Consider the following 15,686-nt stretch of genomic DNA (forward strand, 5'->3'; position numbering starts at 1 on the left):
GTAACATTATGACAAGCTGCTTTTCCCCCATTTATCCATCGGTGATCGGGTCTTGATCAATCAGCAGCCCATTCAGAATTATACCAGCCATTGTTTCAAACATGCCCTGACAGCCCGCCCCAAATTTACTTTCAACAATCCCACAACATCCCATCTCCTTCCCTTTCCCGTGGTGCATCCAGTCGTTCTGTGGGGTAGTTCTGCTCTATAGGCCCTGTCTCATGTATACGGGGCCGTCTACGATGTTGCGCTCACTCTCTAGAAGCCATGCTCACCCAAAGTCCCTTTGCGTGTATGTTGCACAGCTGCACATTAGTGAAGGGCTCAGGTCCCCTCTAAGTCTCTTAGGGTGTCTACTAGTGTCCCCCAGGCACTTGCAGCATCCATATATAACTTTTGCCTTCATCGTTTGGGGAAACCATCCCATTAGGCAGTGTTGGGCCTCTCAGGAGACCTTGAGTTCTATGCCATCAGTGTCTCCATGATTCTCTCCCACCCCTCCCCCAGTACGTAGCCAGTGCAGGGCAGCTCCAGAACATATGTTGGAATTCCGCCCGCCTTGCCACAGTGCAGGCCTGTTCCAGGGCATAGAAGGGGTAGCGACCCTTCAACACCACCTCCTTGCGCAGCCAACTTTCAAGGAAGATTAAGGGATCTCTGCCTTCTGCCCGCTCCGGTATGCCCACGATTCAGAGGTTATTCCTGCGCGATCTGTTCTTTCCGCCTTCTGTGTGGGTTTCCAGTATTTCCATCTCAGCTTCTAGCGCTGCCTTTTTAACTCGCAGCTCCACTACATTGGGGTGCAGGCCTGATAGTGTCCATTCTGTTGCAGTCACTTGTTTGGCCAAACGCTGATGGTCATCCCACAGGAGGCCTAGGTCCGCGCCCAGCAAATCAATTTTAGTCTCCAGACTTCTCTAGTGGTCGTGACAGCCTGGAATATGTCTTGCAGAGTTGGTCCGTAAGCGCATCCCTGTCCGGCACCATGTCTTGGGCCAGAGGTCTCGGAGTCTGGGAGCTGTGGTCACATTCAGGCCAGCAAAGGACAGGCCGCCGCCACACTGTTCAGCCTCTCCAGTTCAATATGTGCCATTGTGCCCCCCTTTCGGTTCCTGGCCCAGGGGCCCCGGAAAATCCCCAGATGTGGGGCAGTAGGTCAGGACGCAGTTCCGTTCAGTTTTCTGCTCCCCATTGTAGGCCTCAGTTGGGGAGATACAGGCCCACTGGAGTGCAGTGGCTCTTTGTCCACCTCACTATGCCCCTCAATCTCTGGAGCACTGAGTTACTCCTTTATTGTGTTTGGCAGACTCCTGGCAAGCAAATCATGCTGTGGGGCAGCCTCTAGGACCGGTGGATGTCGGGTGTTGTGGTCGTCTCAGCAGTCCTTTACTGTTATAGTTGTGGCGATCCTCTGCTGCCACCACTACTCAAGGAGGGACCTCCCCCTGCCCCTGGGACTTTCAGTGATTAGCTGGGCCGCCCACCGGCGTCTCTCCTCACTCGTGCCCCAAGGGCACTCAGGTGCTCCTCCCACCCCACCAACTGGGCTCACATTTGGGGTCATAGGGCAGGGAGTGAGGGAACCCTCTATGCCTTTCAACAAGGTTGCCCTTTGGCTATGCAATGTGTCTGGTCCATGTGCATCCAAACACATTTCGCACCATCTTCGGTTATATGAAGTGGCCACTGGTACAACACCATGGCCTCTTGTCATACCCTACATCTAATCCAACCCACTGCACATAGCCTCTGAGCTATCTGTAGGAGGAACAAGTCCGTTTTTTAAAACACACGGATGCCTACGTTTTAACACAAGGTACTAATGTCTTAATGGATGTGATCCCAAGGTCTGTACCACATGGCAAAATGCAATTCGTTTTCTGCGTTATTCTGTGGCTGGGCTACCTACTATCAAGACTGTTCCAGCTGGCCAGGCGAAAGTGTGCCCTCAGCAGGAATGGTCGGCTCTCGTTACCCTTCCCTTTCTTGTTTTTCAGGGAATAGGGAGACTGCACCCCAACACACTGAAACGTTGCCTTTTTTGACTTTTCGTGGTGAACAAGGTATTTGCTAACGTTTTAGCCTTGTTCTCACCGGCTTTGCGCGCCAATAAGCAGGTATACTTGACTACTCGGAAGGAGCTAGAATTTAGACAGTCTTTGTGAGACTGAGCAGTGACAACGCTGGGCGCCCACGAGGAATTGAACGCTACTCTTCGGCACAATTCCAGGTAGAGAATGGAGGAGATTGACAAATGCCCAACTTCTCAGTGCAGTGGATCAGAAGCACGGTGTCCAGTGGGAGAGATCTGCTCAAGCCCACTGTGCAGTGGATGCTTAGAGCCGCCAACCTTTATCAGCATTCCAACAGTGCAAAGGAATCTCTAGAGCAGATGAGTGTTTGGTCACTCGTGGTCCCGCGGCTCTCGGGTTCACTGTCTGAAATAAGACAGCTATTCTGGCTTAACACAGTTGTCAGGTTGTGGGGGGAAATGCTTATGTAAGACATACTTTCACCTCCCTAGACTTAATGGCGAGTGAAGATGAAGCCCATAAAGGAAGCAGGGAGTTCCCTCACTCTCAGGAGGGGTGATCAGTTCCGCTTCAGGTGTCTAAGCCCTGGTACTCTTGACTCCTCTTCTTGGCCACGACACTTGTGGTGTATCTGTACAGTGTATTAAATCATCAGCGGTGGGGCGTCGTGGATTTGCAATGAAGCCATCGTGCGCTACCTGGCTCGTAGGTACTGCTGACATTTTGTTTCTGGATCTAGTCTTGGTGCCTGGGATGTTTACATAAAAAGAAGCTGCTAGAAGCGGTGTCCAATGGGAAAACATGTACTGTTCCACATTCGAAAGTAAGAAACATTTACAATAAGAAAGAAAGCAACAGGCTAATTTGAATATGAACCGATCAAAATGAAAATAAGGGCCATAATTGGTTGGAGAATAGCAGGCAACGCAAAAGCAACCAGGGTTTATTTACCATGGCTGTAGGTTAAGTGTAAAACAAAGAAAAACATAGGCAGACCTACCTTGAGCAGCTTGAAGCGGGAAGCAGGAACAATGAAGTGGCGGTTTTGTTTCTTGACGCAAATGCTGCAGCTGCAAGAAGCAAAAACAGGAAGTAAAAGTCTAGCTGTTATACACTAGTCTTGTGATGGGGGGAATGATGAAGGGATTTTAAGACACTCACTAGAGCAGAATTCACATAGGAGGGAAATGGACTGGTATCAAACACACTATAACCTATTTCATTGATATCACAAAGACAAAAATCGATACAAAACTACAAGTCATCAATGATGCAATAATATCAGGCACATTTCATCCCCTTCTTGTGATGTTCACAACTCAAGCCTATTTATAAGGGTATAATTAGTCAAAATACAAGAGTTTATATTTAGGATTTAAATTGGAGCTTCTGTAAGAAAGCTGGTTCTTTTTTACCAGATGCCAGTCGTTTGTAGAAGAAATGAAACCAGATAGTCCGAGTTTTCTTGTGGAACATTAAAAATATGGTAGATTGGGTGTTTCCAGTTGACTTGATCAGGCGTAATGTCTGTAAAGAATTATAAACTACACAATGGCCTAAGATACATTTTTACGTGAACAAAGTCAGGCAAAAAAGAGCAGGTTCATACCCAAGAAAAAGAACAAAAAGAAACACTTATATAATACAACTGGTACTCACTTGCAATCAAAGACATGAAGATCAGATGGTGCCCAGACCTCGAAACGCACTGCTCCACAGTGGCAGCCTCCATTGTGCTTGACGAGACCTTTATATTCACTGGTGTGGGGCAAAATGGGAAGAAACAGAAATTGATAAAATAAGAATTAGCATGATTCATATTGGTCCGTCACCACCCTGAAAGAGATACTATGCATTGGTGGTTTATAAACATACCCATCTCTACCTGTATAACAGCTCTTGGCCATCCTAAGACGATGTACTCAATGATCCTCACCATAGGTCTGTAAAGGAAACGGGCCTTTACAATGCATGCACTACCACACAATGCCTTTACCGCACATCATTTACCATGGAAATCTTTACCACGCATGGTAAGTACAGTTAAGGTAAGTAAGTATATGTGCCTGTAGTGTATATTTATTTTCACTGAAAAAAAAATTACAGGGACATTATAGTTAAGTTCACGTTATACCAATACAAAACCATAGAAATTCAGCAGCTACAGTTACACTTAATATGTTAAGAAAGTATAACCTAATGCCTAAAGTTACAAGTTATAGTTTCTTCAGATAAGATTAACTATAAGTATAATAATTATAACTGCTGGGTTTCTATGGTTCTGTGTGTGTGTACAAATAGGAAAATTCCCATAGACACTGCATGGGGAAAAGGTGTTTTGGGAACCCCCCTTTTTTCCTGCACCTGCTTGACAAATCACCTGAAACTTTCCACACATCACCTGAAGTGAGTGGCAATCCAATTTTTAAATTTTTTTGAAGAGTGCCAAAGTCATTACCAAAACAAAAAACACTGTCTATGAGAAAAAGTTGATCATAAATAACTAAATATACACAAATACACACACACGCACATATATATATCCATCCAGCTCGTGATAGCAAATAGGTAGTTATAGTTTGGACTTGGTTTCCATAGGAAAAGCATTTTTTTTGTTTTGCTTATAAAACTTTGGTGCCAATTTGCGAATCTTCATGAAATTTTCAAACCTAGTACGGCAGTCACTTTAGCTGCTGAGTGGAAAGTTTAGAGGTGATTTTATCAACGGCCGTGCTTGGCAGCGGTTGTATTAACATGCGGTAATTAGATATTACTTTACTGAGTTTGCTGAAAAAAACAAAGGTTACAGGGTCGTCACAGTTAGGTTGAAGTTTTAACCCATCGAAAACCGTATAAATGCAGCAGTTATACTTATTTGAAGAAACTAACTTGTGCTGAAAAGTAACTTTATTTGAAGAGTTAGTTTCTTGAGATAAGTATAATTACAACTGCTGAATTTCCATGGTTTTGTCCGGGTAATACGTTAATCTAACTATAATGTCCCAGTAACTTTGTTTATTGGTAAGTGAGTCTCTCTCTCTTTCGTTGCTCAGTTGCTAGAGCTTTAACCAATACTGAATTGAGGAAAAAGGATGGGAGCCTTGGGAATTACCATTGGTCCAGCTTAATTAAGCATTTCAATCACATGATAGCTGTCTAAGTAAACCTCCCTACTGGGAGTGCTATATGAGACCCCAGCTGGTTGGCAACCTAACTAGAAAAAGTCCAGTAACACGTGTGTGTGTGTGTATATATGTTTTTGTGTGTCCTTATAGAGAAGGGTACATGGTCTCTCAGTCCGGGATGAGCTGTCTCACTGGAGAAGGGCTGAACTGTCTCACTGGAGAAAGAGCCATTATCGACTTACATATGGTTGCTCCTGCCCTTAACATCGAGATACAAAAAAAAAAACGACGGAGTGCTCCAGTCAGACTACTGTAATCAGGTTAATTTTACGTATTTCTATACACCACGCGCTCCCTCTGTTTTATCTGCATCATATTTAGCATAGTACCATCTCAATGTCCGTTCTTTCCTTCTGTTAGTGTGGCCCTTGGTGTTATATGTGAAACCTCCCAACTCCAGTGATCCCGACTTCTGAGTACACGACAGCCTTCGTCTTCTTTGTCAGTCAGTAGATTGGTTTTCACATAGTACTTTAGAAGCCCTGATTTCAATGAGGCCGAACACAACTGTACAATGTGCTCATGAGTGGCAGCCTCAGCGTCCTCCACTGATCTTCAACGGTTACTGGAGGGGCGCGTTGTGAATGACAAGCTGTCGCACACAGTGCACGCTGTCTGGCATTTGGTTAAAAGCAGCCCATGTGCTAAATGCACTTAAGTGAAAGTGAACAAAGAACGCGAAAGCACAATTGCCCTATTTGATGGATGAGTTAGAAACGAGATGGTGGCCTGCCTACCTTGAACACGGAGGACCATATAGCCTAGCTCATTAACAGAATAAAGACGAAGCGCCCCCTTAAGTAGAGGGCGGCAGGAGTAACAATGGTTACTAGTTAGTATTTTTTTTAAAGGGAAAAATAATCTGCCCTGTTGTAAAAGTCACTCCAAGACACCCTGGAAACAATAAAAATTAACGCTGGCGGTAAACACTTTACTGTGGGCATTTCCTATTAGATAGACGTTTCTCTTTTAGAATGTTTTGATAGTGCGAACCGGGCCCGAGGGATTTAGAGCGTTTCACAAAGAACCAGGCATTACGCATGAAGGTTAAGTAATGTGTAAATTAGACCTGGAAGCATTACCGTGACAGAAAACACCCACACTCAGTGGCTGTTACCTTACGTGGAGGGTTACTGGGGCCTGGGGTTCACTTAACACTAAGGCAGAAAGGCTTTTTTTGGTTGCATGGCCGCCATCACTGCCCCGTCAATGTACACATTTGGGGCCGATGCCATTTTTCGGCATCGGAGATAAAGTCGGACCCTGGCACAGTCTGTATAGATGCTGAACATGATAACAGCGGCCTGTCGTAGGTTTAAAGCGGCTTTGGTTTCCACCAACATTATTTAGTACCGCGCACTCTTAGGAGGGCTGTGATCTGCTGTCACCTGTATTTCTTCAACAACGAAGGTTGTTCTTGTAAACTGATGAAACCTGCAAGTGGAGCCCCAGGGACCACCATATCGTATTAATAAGGGAGGTAGGAGAAAAGCCCACAAGCGCTCGTGCAAGACAAGCCCAGGGTTCATTACAATGTGTGATAAACGAGTCTGAGGTGGGGACAGTCTATGGTTTCCCAGACCAGGGTTTAACCCAGCCTTACAGTCTAGTCCCTAGAATGCCCACCACCGAAAAGTTTGGAGCACTGAATGAATGAATGATTCCAGTTTGGCTACCCCTCTTGTAACCTTGGGTACCTTAAAAATGTAAGTTTTTGTGTTACCTTGGCTACTTTGTCACAGAGAACATTAAGTGCAAGGTGTGTTCATTTGTTTTCTTGCAGAGAATGGTCAAATGTTTGTCTATGTCCACCGTAATTGACGGTCAATATGGAGTTTGTTCCATTAAGCAGGAGCCAGCCTTTCTTCCAAGTTCTGACCCAAGTCAGCTAGCACCTGGAGAAGCCCATCCCTTCCAGACTTGAAAATCTGTACACAGATTCATAAGCTACTCCCCACAACACATTTGGCAACTCCCTACAGCATTACTAACACAGCTGGCAGAAAAACGAGACTATGGGAAAATTGCAACCCTCATAAGGATTACGATGAAAAGAAATGATAGTTAGATTGCGTAAAGTACATACAGGATAGATATGTGGATCAAATTAGGTTAATAATATTGAGAGGATGTCTGATGCTAACCACAAGGCTAGGGTCAACTGAATGCCCTTGTGATTTGTTGCTCAATATTTGAAGAATGTTCTTAGATGTCATTTCAAAGCCCCTGGTTTCTCACGAATGTTTTTCATTACCAGGAAGTACACTTCAATTTTTACACTCTCTGGCCACCAGAAAAATGTATTTAAACTCTTCTGTGTTATTGACAAGGAGGTATCTCCTTAACATCCCTTTCGCATCCTTTATGTCAGATGAAATCCAAAGTTTGACAATTCGGTGATTAATAAATGTAAGATGACCTGCTTTTCTCAACTGTCTAAATATGAATGTTTCTTGACCCTCTTTGCCCACCAGTATTGGGAGAGTGGATATCCTACTTTTGCCATGGAAATGCCCAGGATATACTCACTAACACCCCTTATTGTGAATATTTTTGTATCCAGTGCCACACTAACAATTAGTGTTTTTTTAACCTTAAAATGTATTCACTTTCAGTCACCCAGGTTAACGGTTAAGCAGGTGCAAAGATATTTGGCATCCCAGGCAGAGCCACCTTTACCTCTTATCAGGATGACGGTTGCTTGAATGGGGAGGGGGTCTGTTATTCTGGTACCCCGCCTTCCCTGTGCTGCTTAACTGGTCACCTAGTGTCCTACAGCCTGGCCTGGGACTGGCCTCAGCTAACAGACTTCACCTACTTTCCCCATGTCATCTTAGGTGGACATTTACCGAAGGTCCTGTGTTAAAAGAAACATAATAAAAGACAGACATCAGAGGCATATCCTGCTGTGCCGCATTTATCTCGGTGTCCCACAGTGCAAGCCCTGCCTCAAAGACTCAAGGCTCGAAATGAAAAAGGGGGAACATTTAAGTAGTACCTGTAAATCGAGACACGTTTAGCGAGAACATATTTTAAATGTGAAACGAGGACATAAGAAAAGATTTGTTATTCCTTTTTTTCTCTACAGGATTGAATAACCATAATATTTTGCCACATGGAATCGAAAAACCTAAAGTCTAATCCTAGTAGGTTGATCCCCAGCCTAAGAACGAACCCATAACTCAGGTCCCTCTGTTTCTTTAGACGTTTTCCCTCCAAACTGTTTAAACTATCTTTCTCAGTCGCTTGCAAATAATTGAGTGTGTGCCTGGTTACAGCTGCCACCACTGATCTAGTGAGATTTGTTCTACTTAAGTGTCACAGAGCCTCTTACATGCCCCGTGTTTACATACTGTCACCAGTCAGACACTGAAGCAAGCAGATTTTCCACTTGGCCTGTCACACACTGTGGCTACATTTCAAAAGGCCATGCATGCATCTAATTGGTTTAAAAGTGATTAGCCGAATAAGTTGATTGTTTCCTAATCAGTGCCTAATCTTCATCAAGAACGTCCCTGCTACTTACTGTTGGCCTCGAAAAAACGCACTTAGGACTGCAACAGGGGCTTAAGCACGGTACAAATGTCGAGCTTTAATCGACCCGTTGCTTCTTGAAAATGAAAATTAGATTTATGCTTGCATGAATATGTCTGGATTGTCCAGCAGTCTTAGAGTTTGCCTGTGGATGTGGTGAGGCCAAGAAAATGTTCGCTGATCAAACGTAAACAATATTTGAAAGGGGCGATGGGCTGCGCAGTCGTCCAGATGAAAGGATGGTGTTGCATGCTTGCATCTGGGTGTATGTCTGTAAAACGCTGTGCTGCGCAAAGACAACAAGCAGCGCTACGTAACAAATATAAGAAAATAAATGAATAATACAGTAGGTATTTCCTTCGGATCAACAACTCTGACTCGAGGGTCTACAACTAAGCGTATAAATAGGATACGTTTTTTTTTAGTTACACTGTAAACAGAGGAGGCTTCATTAGGGTGAAGAGCGGTTTTTTTCTTTGTTCGGTAACCCAAGAACGACGTCAGGGCGGGGGTCCGCCATCTTAATGTCGCTCCCCAACAGCTGCTGCGCCTTCAAATTGTTAGTGTTTGCATGAAAGGCTCTAGGTACCGCGCTCCTGTCCCATCCTCTTTTTGACAGGACAGCACCGTTGCAGGGTCTGCTCAAACGAAAGCACGGAAAACGTATTCTTGAGACTTATGTGTAATTTAATCGATCCAACACATTTTTCATGAAATGTCGCTCTCATTTAACATTGTATGTTTAACTGCAGAACTACTGAGTTCTACTTCGTACGCACTCGTTTCTCCAAACCCCAACGCATCTTATACGTTCATGATTTGACTAGCAAGAGCCGTTCAGCCGCTGGATCACATTGGCGCGAAAGCTTTCCCTTCAGTCCTGTCCCTCGTCTTATGGCGCGTTTCCCTCTTCAGATTTGAATGCCGACAACAACAACAAAAGCGCACGTTTCTGCCTACACCATTAAATGACAACAACCGCCTTATTTTTTTAAAACGAGCACCCCACTGTCAACGCCCCCCTCCCCCTTTACTCTCCAGTCTTCCAAGGCCCTCATTGTTGACAATGCAGGGTGGAATTGTTCGGAGGCTTCTCTGTAGGCAGTAAGATCATATTTCAAATATTCCGCTTCCACGTATTCTGTTTCTGCTGCCAAACAGACTTGGAAAGCAGACAAAGGGCGACAGTTTGCCTCTGCGCCCGTTTCTTTATGTGCGCGTCCAAGCGCATTTTAATATATACATTTTGGGGATAACGCCTACAAGGACTCGATAATTAGCATCTATGAGAGCCAGAGCAAGGCAACGAGAGGGTTCATTGTGCTTGGTAACCATAGTGAAGCCACATATGGTAATTACACGGAAGATTCGCGCAATCCCATTGGCTCTCGACGTTCAAGTCCCGCCGTTGCTATACAAATTCCCATCTTGGCATCGCTGGGCCTTTTGAAAGACTTGTAAGTGGGTGAGCCATTTTGAGGCACATCCCTTTCTCTACAGGCGTTAAAGAGCCCGCCATATACAAATGCTCAGGCGGTAACAAAAGCACGTCATGCCCAATAAAGACTCTCTAATATCGTCCAGTGAAATTCAAAACAGAATCCCACAAAGGCGCGCATCCGTTAGACAAAAAATACTGAACAGGCGCAGGTACTACTACCGCGTCAGCAAAAAGACACGCACCTCGAATTTCCCCTGGAAGAGACAGTGTCTGTCCCAGTAGGCAGCAACTGAGTTCATGCTAGGGCAGCCTACGCATCAGCTAATGCAAAAATAAATAAATATAAAAATAAGTTTTGCGTCGTGCAGGTCTGCAGCTACAGAGAAGTTTAAAATCCACGTAAAAACTGGAAGACGCTATTTGGACTTAGGTCGCAAATATATTGACACTTCTTTACCTATTGAGTAGTTTTAATTAATGGAGAATATAGAGCCTCTTAAGCAATACCAAGGGCCTGCTCTCTGTTGACGTTAAATTATGATGTGAACGATTCTGAAGATCTCACTAGTCAAAGACAACACCTGACAAAAGGTCTTTTCGGTCTGCATCGTGTCACCCTTTCTCCAGGTTACTGCCTTGAATTAGGCAGGTGCCTCCAGCCATAGCAGCCCTCTTTTTGGCAAATGATTAACACACTTTTTAAACTATAGATTGAAAGGCTTCGAGGAAACGGTCATTTCATTGACAGAAAATGCAAAAGCGCCCCTCTCTCGCCCCCCCAATAAAATGCATTTTTTTGCGCCAAGTGTAGAAAAAACAATAGATATGATAGCTAAACTGTGCCAAGACAGACAGGCGCATGGGAGCAGGCGATGTTAATACCAAGAGACCGATCGACAAAGGACACATTGGGCCAGTTGAAGTACCGCAATCGTGTAAGGCAGTGGTTCCCTACCTGTGGTCCTGGGACCCCTGGGGGTCCGCGACGCCTCCTCTGGGGGTCCGCGACAGCTTAGAAAATGCAACAATATTAACAGATTAGGTCCCCAGTTTATAGTAATGACTTAGTGGAGGGTCCCCGGACTCCAATAATGAGTCAGTGGGGGTCCCCGGGTCCCAGTAATCATGGAGTGGGGGTCCACAGAAGTCAAAAGGTTGGGAAGCACTGGTGTAAGGAGACAGAGGTGGGCAAGTGACAGTCCTGAATATGGTCACCATACCCCTACTGTAATATATCCCATCTCACACTGCCTAGGCACAGTGGCGTAAAGAAACTTGAGCCCCCCACTCCCACTGGGGTACTGTGCTGAGGGGGCCACAAGGGGGCTTTGTGGCGCCCATACCTGGACCGTTCCATGAAAGCACCACGATGCCTCGGGGTCTGTTAAGACTATGACATTTCACAAACAGACAATATAACTAAACACGACAGGTGTACTAAACTGCTGAGCCCACAGAAAGATGGTGCACAAAAGCAGTGACCAAACTGTACAGGGATACATCAGTGAGAGAAAATGGGATTTCCTGCTTCCTTCACGACATATTGTAAACTCAAAATAAAAATTGTAGCGTAATTATGGGAGAAAGGATGACGCTCTGTGAAAAGTTGGGAATGTAAAAGAAGCAGCCAAGTGAATAGATATGCTAACTGTGGGTCAGGTGAAAATGCTGTGCTTTGGGTACGGGTCACTGAAAAACAGGTGTCGTGCTCAGCAAGAGAAGGGGTAAAAGCCAGACCATGGCGGCACACGTCACCTCTTGTCAAAAAGTAGGGCCACGGGTCAGCAGGTGTCAGTGGCAGAGGTCAAGACAATTTACATGGACATCGCAGAGCATGTTAGCAGGTGACAAAGGTCAGCGGGCGGTAGAATGGGTATGTGTCCGCGGTGATGGGCGTGTGGCAACTTGGCGTACTGTGCAGCATGGTGTTTGCAGAAGCCATTTGGAGGTAGAGGGATTCTGATCACACAGCACAGCATAAGGTTAGAAGATACCTACATGTAAGTGGGCAGTAGCCATACTGCACAAAGTTGGATTGGCGGAAGTCGATTAAAGGTAGATCGATACTGATCGCATTGCATAGCATGAGGTCAACACAAGTCACCAAGAAGTAGACAAGCATTGGCGACACTGCACAGTTAGGTTAGCACAAGTCACCTAGCGGTAGATGGGAACAGTTCCAATAGCGTACCGTGAGACTGGCACAAGTCATCTCGTGCACAGGTTCCCTTGTTTACCATGGGTTGTCCGCAGGTGCGCACCTCTACCCCCATCCCCTACTCACTAGGAGTCCAACAGGAGTTTGGCGGCTGCTTCGGGACTCAGTTTCTGCTGCTTCTGGAAGTTGTGCCAGCGCTCCCGTTGTGCACCCAGGTCCAGCAGTGGCGCGCTCTTGGCAGGCTGCGGTGCGGCGGGGGCCTTCTTGGGTGGCGGGGGCGACGGGGAGCGGGCTACGGGGGGCTTCCGTGCCTGAGGGGGGGACTGGGACCGGGCGGCGGGAGCTTTCCGCGCCTGAGGCGGAGACTGCGAGCGAGCGGCGGGCGCCTTCCGGGCCTGGTGCGGTGACAGAGAACGGGCAGCCGGTGCTTTACGACCCTGAGAGGGAGAAGCAGCGGCGGGGGTCTGCGTGCGGGGGGCGGGGGCTTTGCGGGACGGCGGCGGGGACTGGGGCGCAGCGGCCGGAGCCTTCGGCGGGGACTGGGAGCGGGCAGCGGACGGTTTAAGAGGGGACCGGGACCGAGCTGTCACAGACTTCCGATTCTTCTCCGGGGAGCGGGCCCGCGCCTTCGGAGGACTCCGGGAGCGAGCGGCCGGGGGTTTGCGGGGCTGCGGGGGAGAGCGGGACCGAGCCACGGGGGTCTTGAGGGGGGAGCGGGAGCGGGCCGCCGGAGCCCGCGGCTGAGGAGGGGTGCGCGCCTGCAGCGGAGCCCGGGGAGGCGGCGGTGTCCGGGACTTCTTCTGTGGCGGGGGTGTCGCGGGCTGGGGCTTCGCGGGTGGGGGGCGACTTTTAACCGGCGGAGGGGACTGGTGTTTCGCGGGGGCAGGAGCCTTGGACCTGGCAGGAGGTGGGGACTGTGGCTTCACAGGCGACCGGGCCGTCGCAGCGGAGGGGGACTTGGTAGGAGTCGGCGGACGGGCTTTCGGGGGTGGCCGGGACTTCGCCGTTGGCAGCCGGGACTTGACCACCGCGGGCGACTTGGGCTTGGCTGGAGCGCTCAGGGGCTTCACGGGAGCGGACTTCGCCGGAGTGGCCTGGGACTTCGGCGGAGGGGACTTCGGCAGAGGTGACTTCGGAGGAGGTGACTTCGGCAGCGACTTCGACAGAGGGGACTTGGGTGGAGGGGACTTGAGCTTCGCAGGGGTCGCCTGAGGCTTAGCCTTGGCCGGCTGGGGTTTCGCAGGTGGGGGTGTTCGTACTTTGGGGGCAGGACGGCTCTTGGCTGCGGGAGACGCTGCCACCTTACGGGACGGGGTTGGGGTCTTGAGCGGTGTCGCCTTGAAGCCCTTGCCCGGTCCGACCAGGGGGCTCTTGGGCATCGCCGCCGCACCCCCGCGCCGACCCCTCTGCGCGGCGATCCCTGGGGCCGCGCCCCCGCTCTTGCCGCTCCGCGCCACCTTCTTCGCCTTCGCCATGCTGTGCCCGACGCCTCCTCTCGCTGCCTGGGGATGTCAGCGCGCCTGGGTCCCACTCCGCTAGTCGGCGCTTTGTCTCTAGCTTTTCTTTCTTCCCTCGCAGTTGAAAATGGCGACCCCCTCCCGACCACCAGCAGTTACTGCCTCTCCATCACCTGCCCGAAGTGTGATATGTTATACCCCTCCCTCCCTCCTGCCTCCCCTCCGCGGCCGCGGCTCCACCAGGGGGCGCCCCGAAGTCGCTTCCCGCCTTCCCCAATAAAGAGGACGCATTTCAACTACAAACAATATTTTTAACGCCCATTTTTCAAACCATTGCAAACAGCCCCTACTCGTGCACCACATTCAACTGCGTGGAAACTAAAACAGGGTCATTCCCGGCGACTTTTCCCCAGTTTTATCTCTTCCGCGGTGTACAGCGCAGGGGTCCGCCATGTCCTTGTGCGGGACCGCAGCATCCATCTTGTGTTTTTTTAGGTGAATGTCACGAAAGCTTTGTTTAAAGGTTGGGACCTGCACACACTACTTCAGATGAGGCACGTTTGTTTACTTATGTGACAGACTGTATTATGCCCCAGCACGTCAACTGGGGGCAAAGTGGGAATGTCCGTGTGATTTCTGGGCGGTAGATAGATCATTTTCACTTAAACTTAGCCCCACCAAATCTTCTCAGGCGAAAATGTCGAGAGGATCCGGGTAGTGTGGCAATCAAGAGTAAAAACGGGCTGCGCAGGGGCGGGTACTTAATGTGGCATGTCATAAACGACGGGGTTGAGACTCTCACCGTAGTTCTCTCCATTAATGCATCCCGCCTGAGCCCTTTGTCCCATACTTAAGATGAAAGAAGGCTTTTTTTCAAAGCATCAGATGTTTGTTCATTGAAAGCCACCGGGTCCACAAGACATCTCCCACGTTTTTGATTAAAAACATTTTTTTGCATCTCATCATCCAATATTAACTTTGTGCAAATCTTGTAAAGATTATAGCAATGCGATACACACAATGTGGAAATAACATATGGTTTTTGTGGTTACATGATGTATGTGTTGTGTTTGTTCAATAAATGGCCATTTGTCAATCGGGTAGCATACACGTGAACTCAGTCATTTGGCGAGTCACCCTCTTTTCAATATATAGTATACACTCCTGAAAAGCAAAACGCATCCGTAGACTTTGATGAGGTCACCCTCTTTGCAAGTATTCAACACCTCCAAAATGTGTTTTCTCTATTCACTGTAATGAGATTTCCTCTCAAACATGTCCTTGCACTCATTTGAGAGCTATCTGGTTGGCAGGTGCGAGGAGCGGTTCGCTGCTGTCTTTGACCTATCAAGAAATACGAGCACTTTTCAAATCCACTTTTTATCAATTTCTTCATGCAAGGCGAATGTAGCAGCAATGAGAAGGATGGGGTTATTGTAAAGAATACCACAGGTGGTAAACAAAACAAATCAATTCTTTAAAGAGCCAACATTGATAGAGCTTGTTAACAAATTCAGTACTGAAAAACATTTGAGAGCCTATAACATTTCAACCATTCTGCACCGAATTCAGATACTACAATGTGAAAACCTAATGTTGAAAGGCAGGACACTATGCCACACTTTTTCTCTCAAGTGTTCTCCAATCTCAAAACCATAGAAGAGTGAAATTTTCACCCCTTCACAAATTATTTAGTTAATTCTTAATTCTTTCATCCAGACTATTGGTTCGAGGACAGTATAAAGGTATTTTTTTATCTTCAGTTTTTTATCATTCAAGAAACTGCTTCATGTTATAGGAAGTAAATTGGCCTTCATTTGTTAAGGTTAGCAACCCTTTTGTTGAAAACACATTTTGCCCCAAAAATTCAGTACACAG

At 47.4% G+C, this 15,686-nt stretch overlaps 1 protein-coding gene across 1 annotated transcript in view; it reads right to left on the bottom strand.

Annotated features, from left to right (window-relative positions):
* Positions 1-13,999, bottom strand: part of CENPV (centromere protein V) — a 28,872-nt gene extending 14,873 nt beyond the window's left edge. Inside the window, exons 1-3 of the mRNA XM_069226326.1 lie at positions 12,478-13,999; positions 3,693-3,791; positions 3,034-3,103 (exon numbers count right to left, since the gene is read on the bottom strand). Coding sequence (XP_069082427.1) covers positions 3,034-3,103; positions 3,693-3,791; positions 12,478-13,826 — 1,518 coding nt within the window. The 5' untranslated portion in view covers positions 13,827-13,999. The remainder of the gene's footprint in view (positions 1-3,033; positions 3,104-3,692; positions 3,792-12,477) is intronic.
* Between the last annotated feature and the right edge of the window lie 1,687 nt (positions 14,000-15,686).

This window comes from Pleurodeles waltl, chromosome 3_1, assembly GCF_031143425.1.
Source record: "Pleurodeles waltl isolate 20211129_DDA chromosome 3_1, aPleWal1.hap1.20221129, whole genome shotgun sequence".
In the NCBI taxonomy this organism is placed as follows: domain Eukaryota; kingdom Metazoa; phylum Chordata; class Amphibia; order Caudata; family Salamandridae; genus Pleurodeles; species Pleurodeles waltl.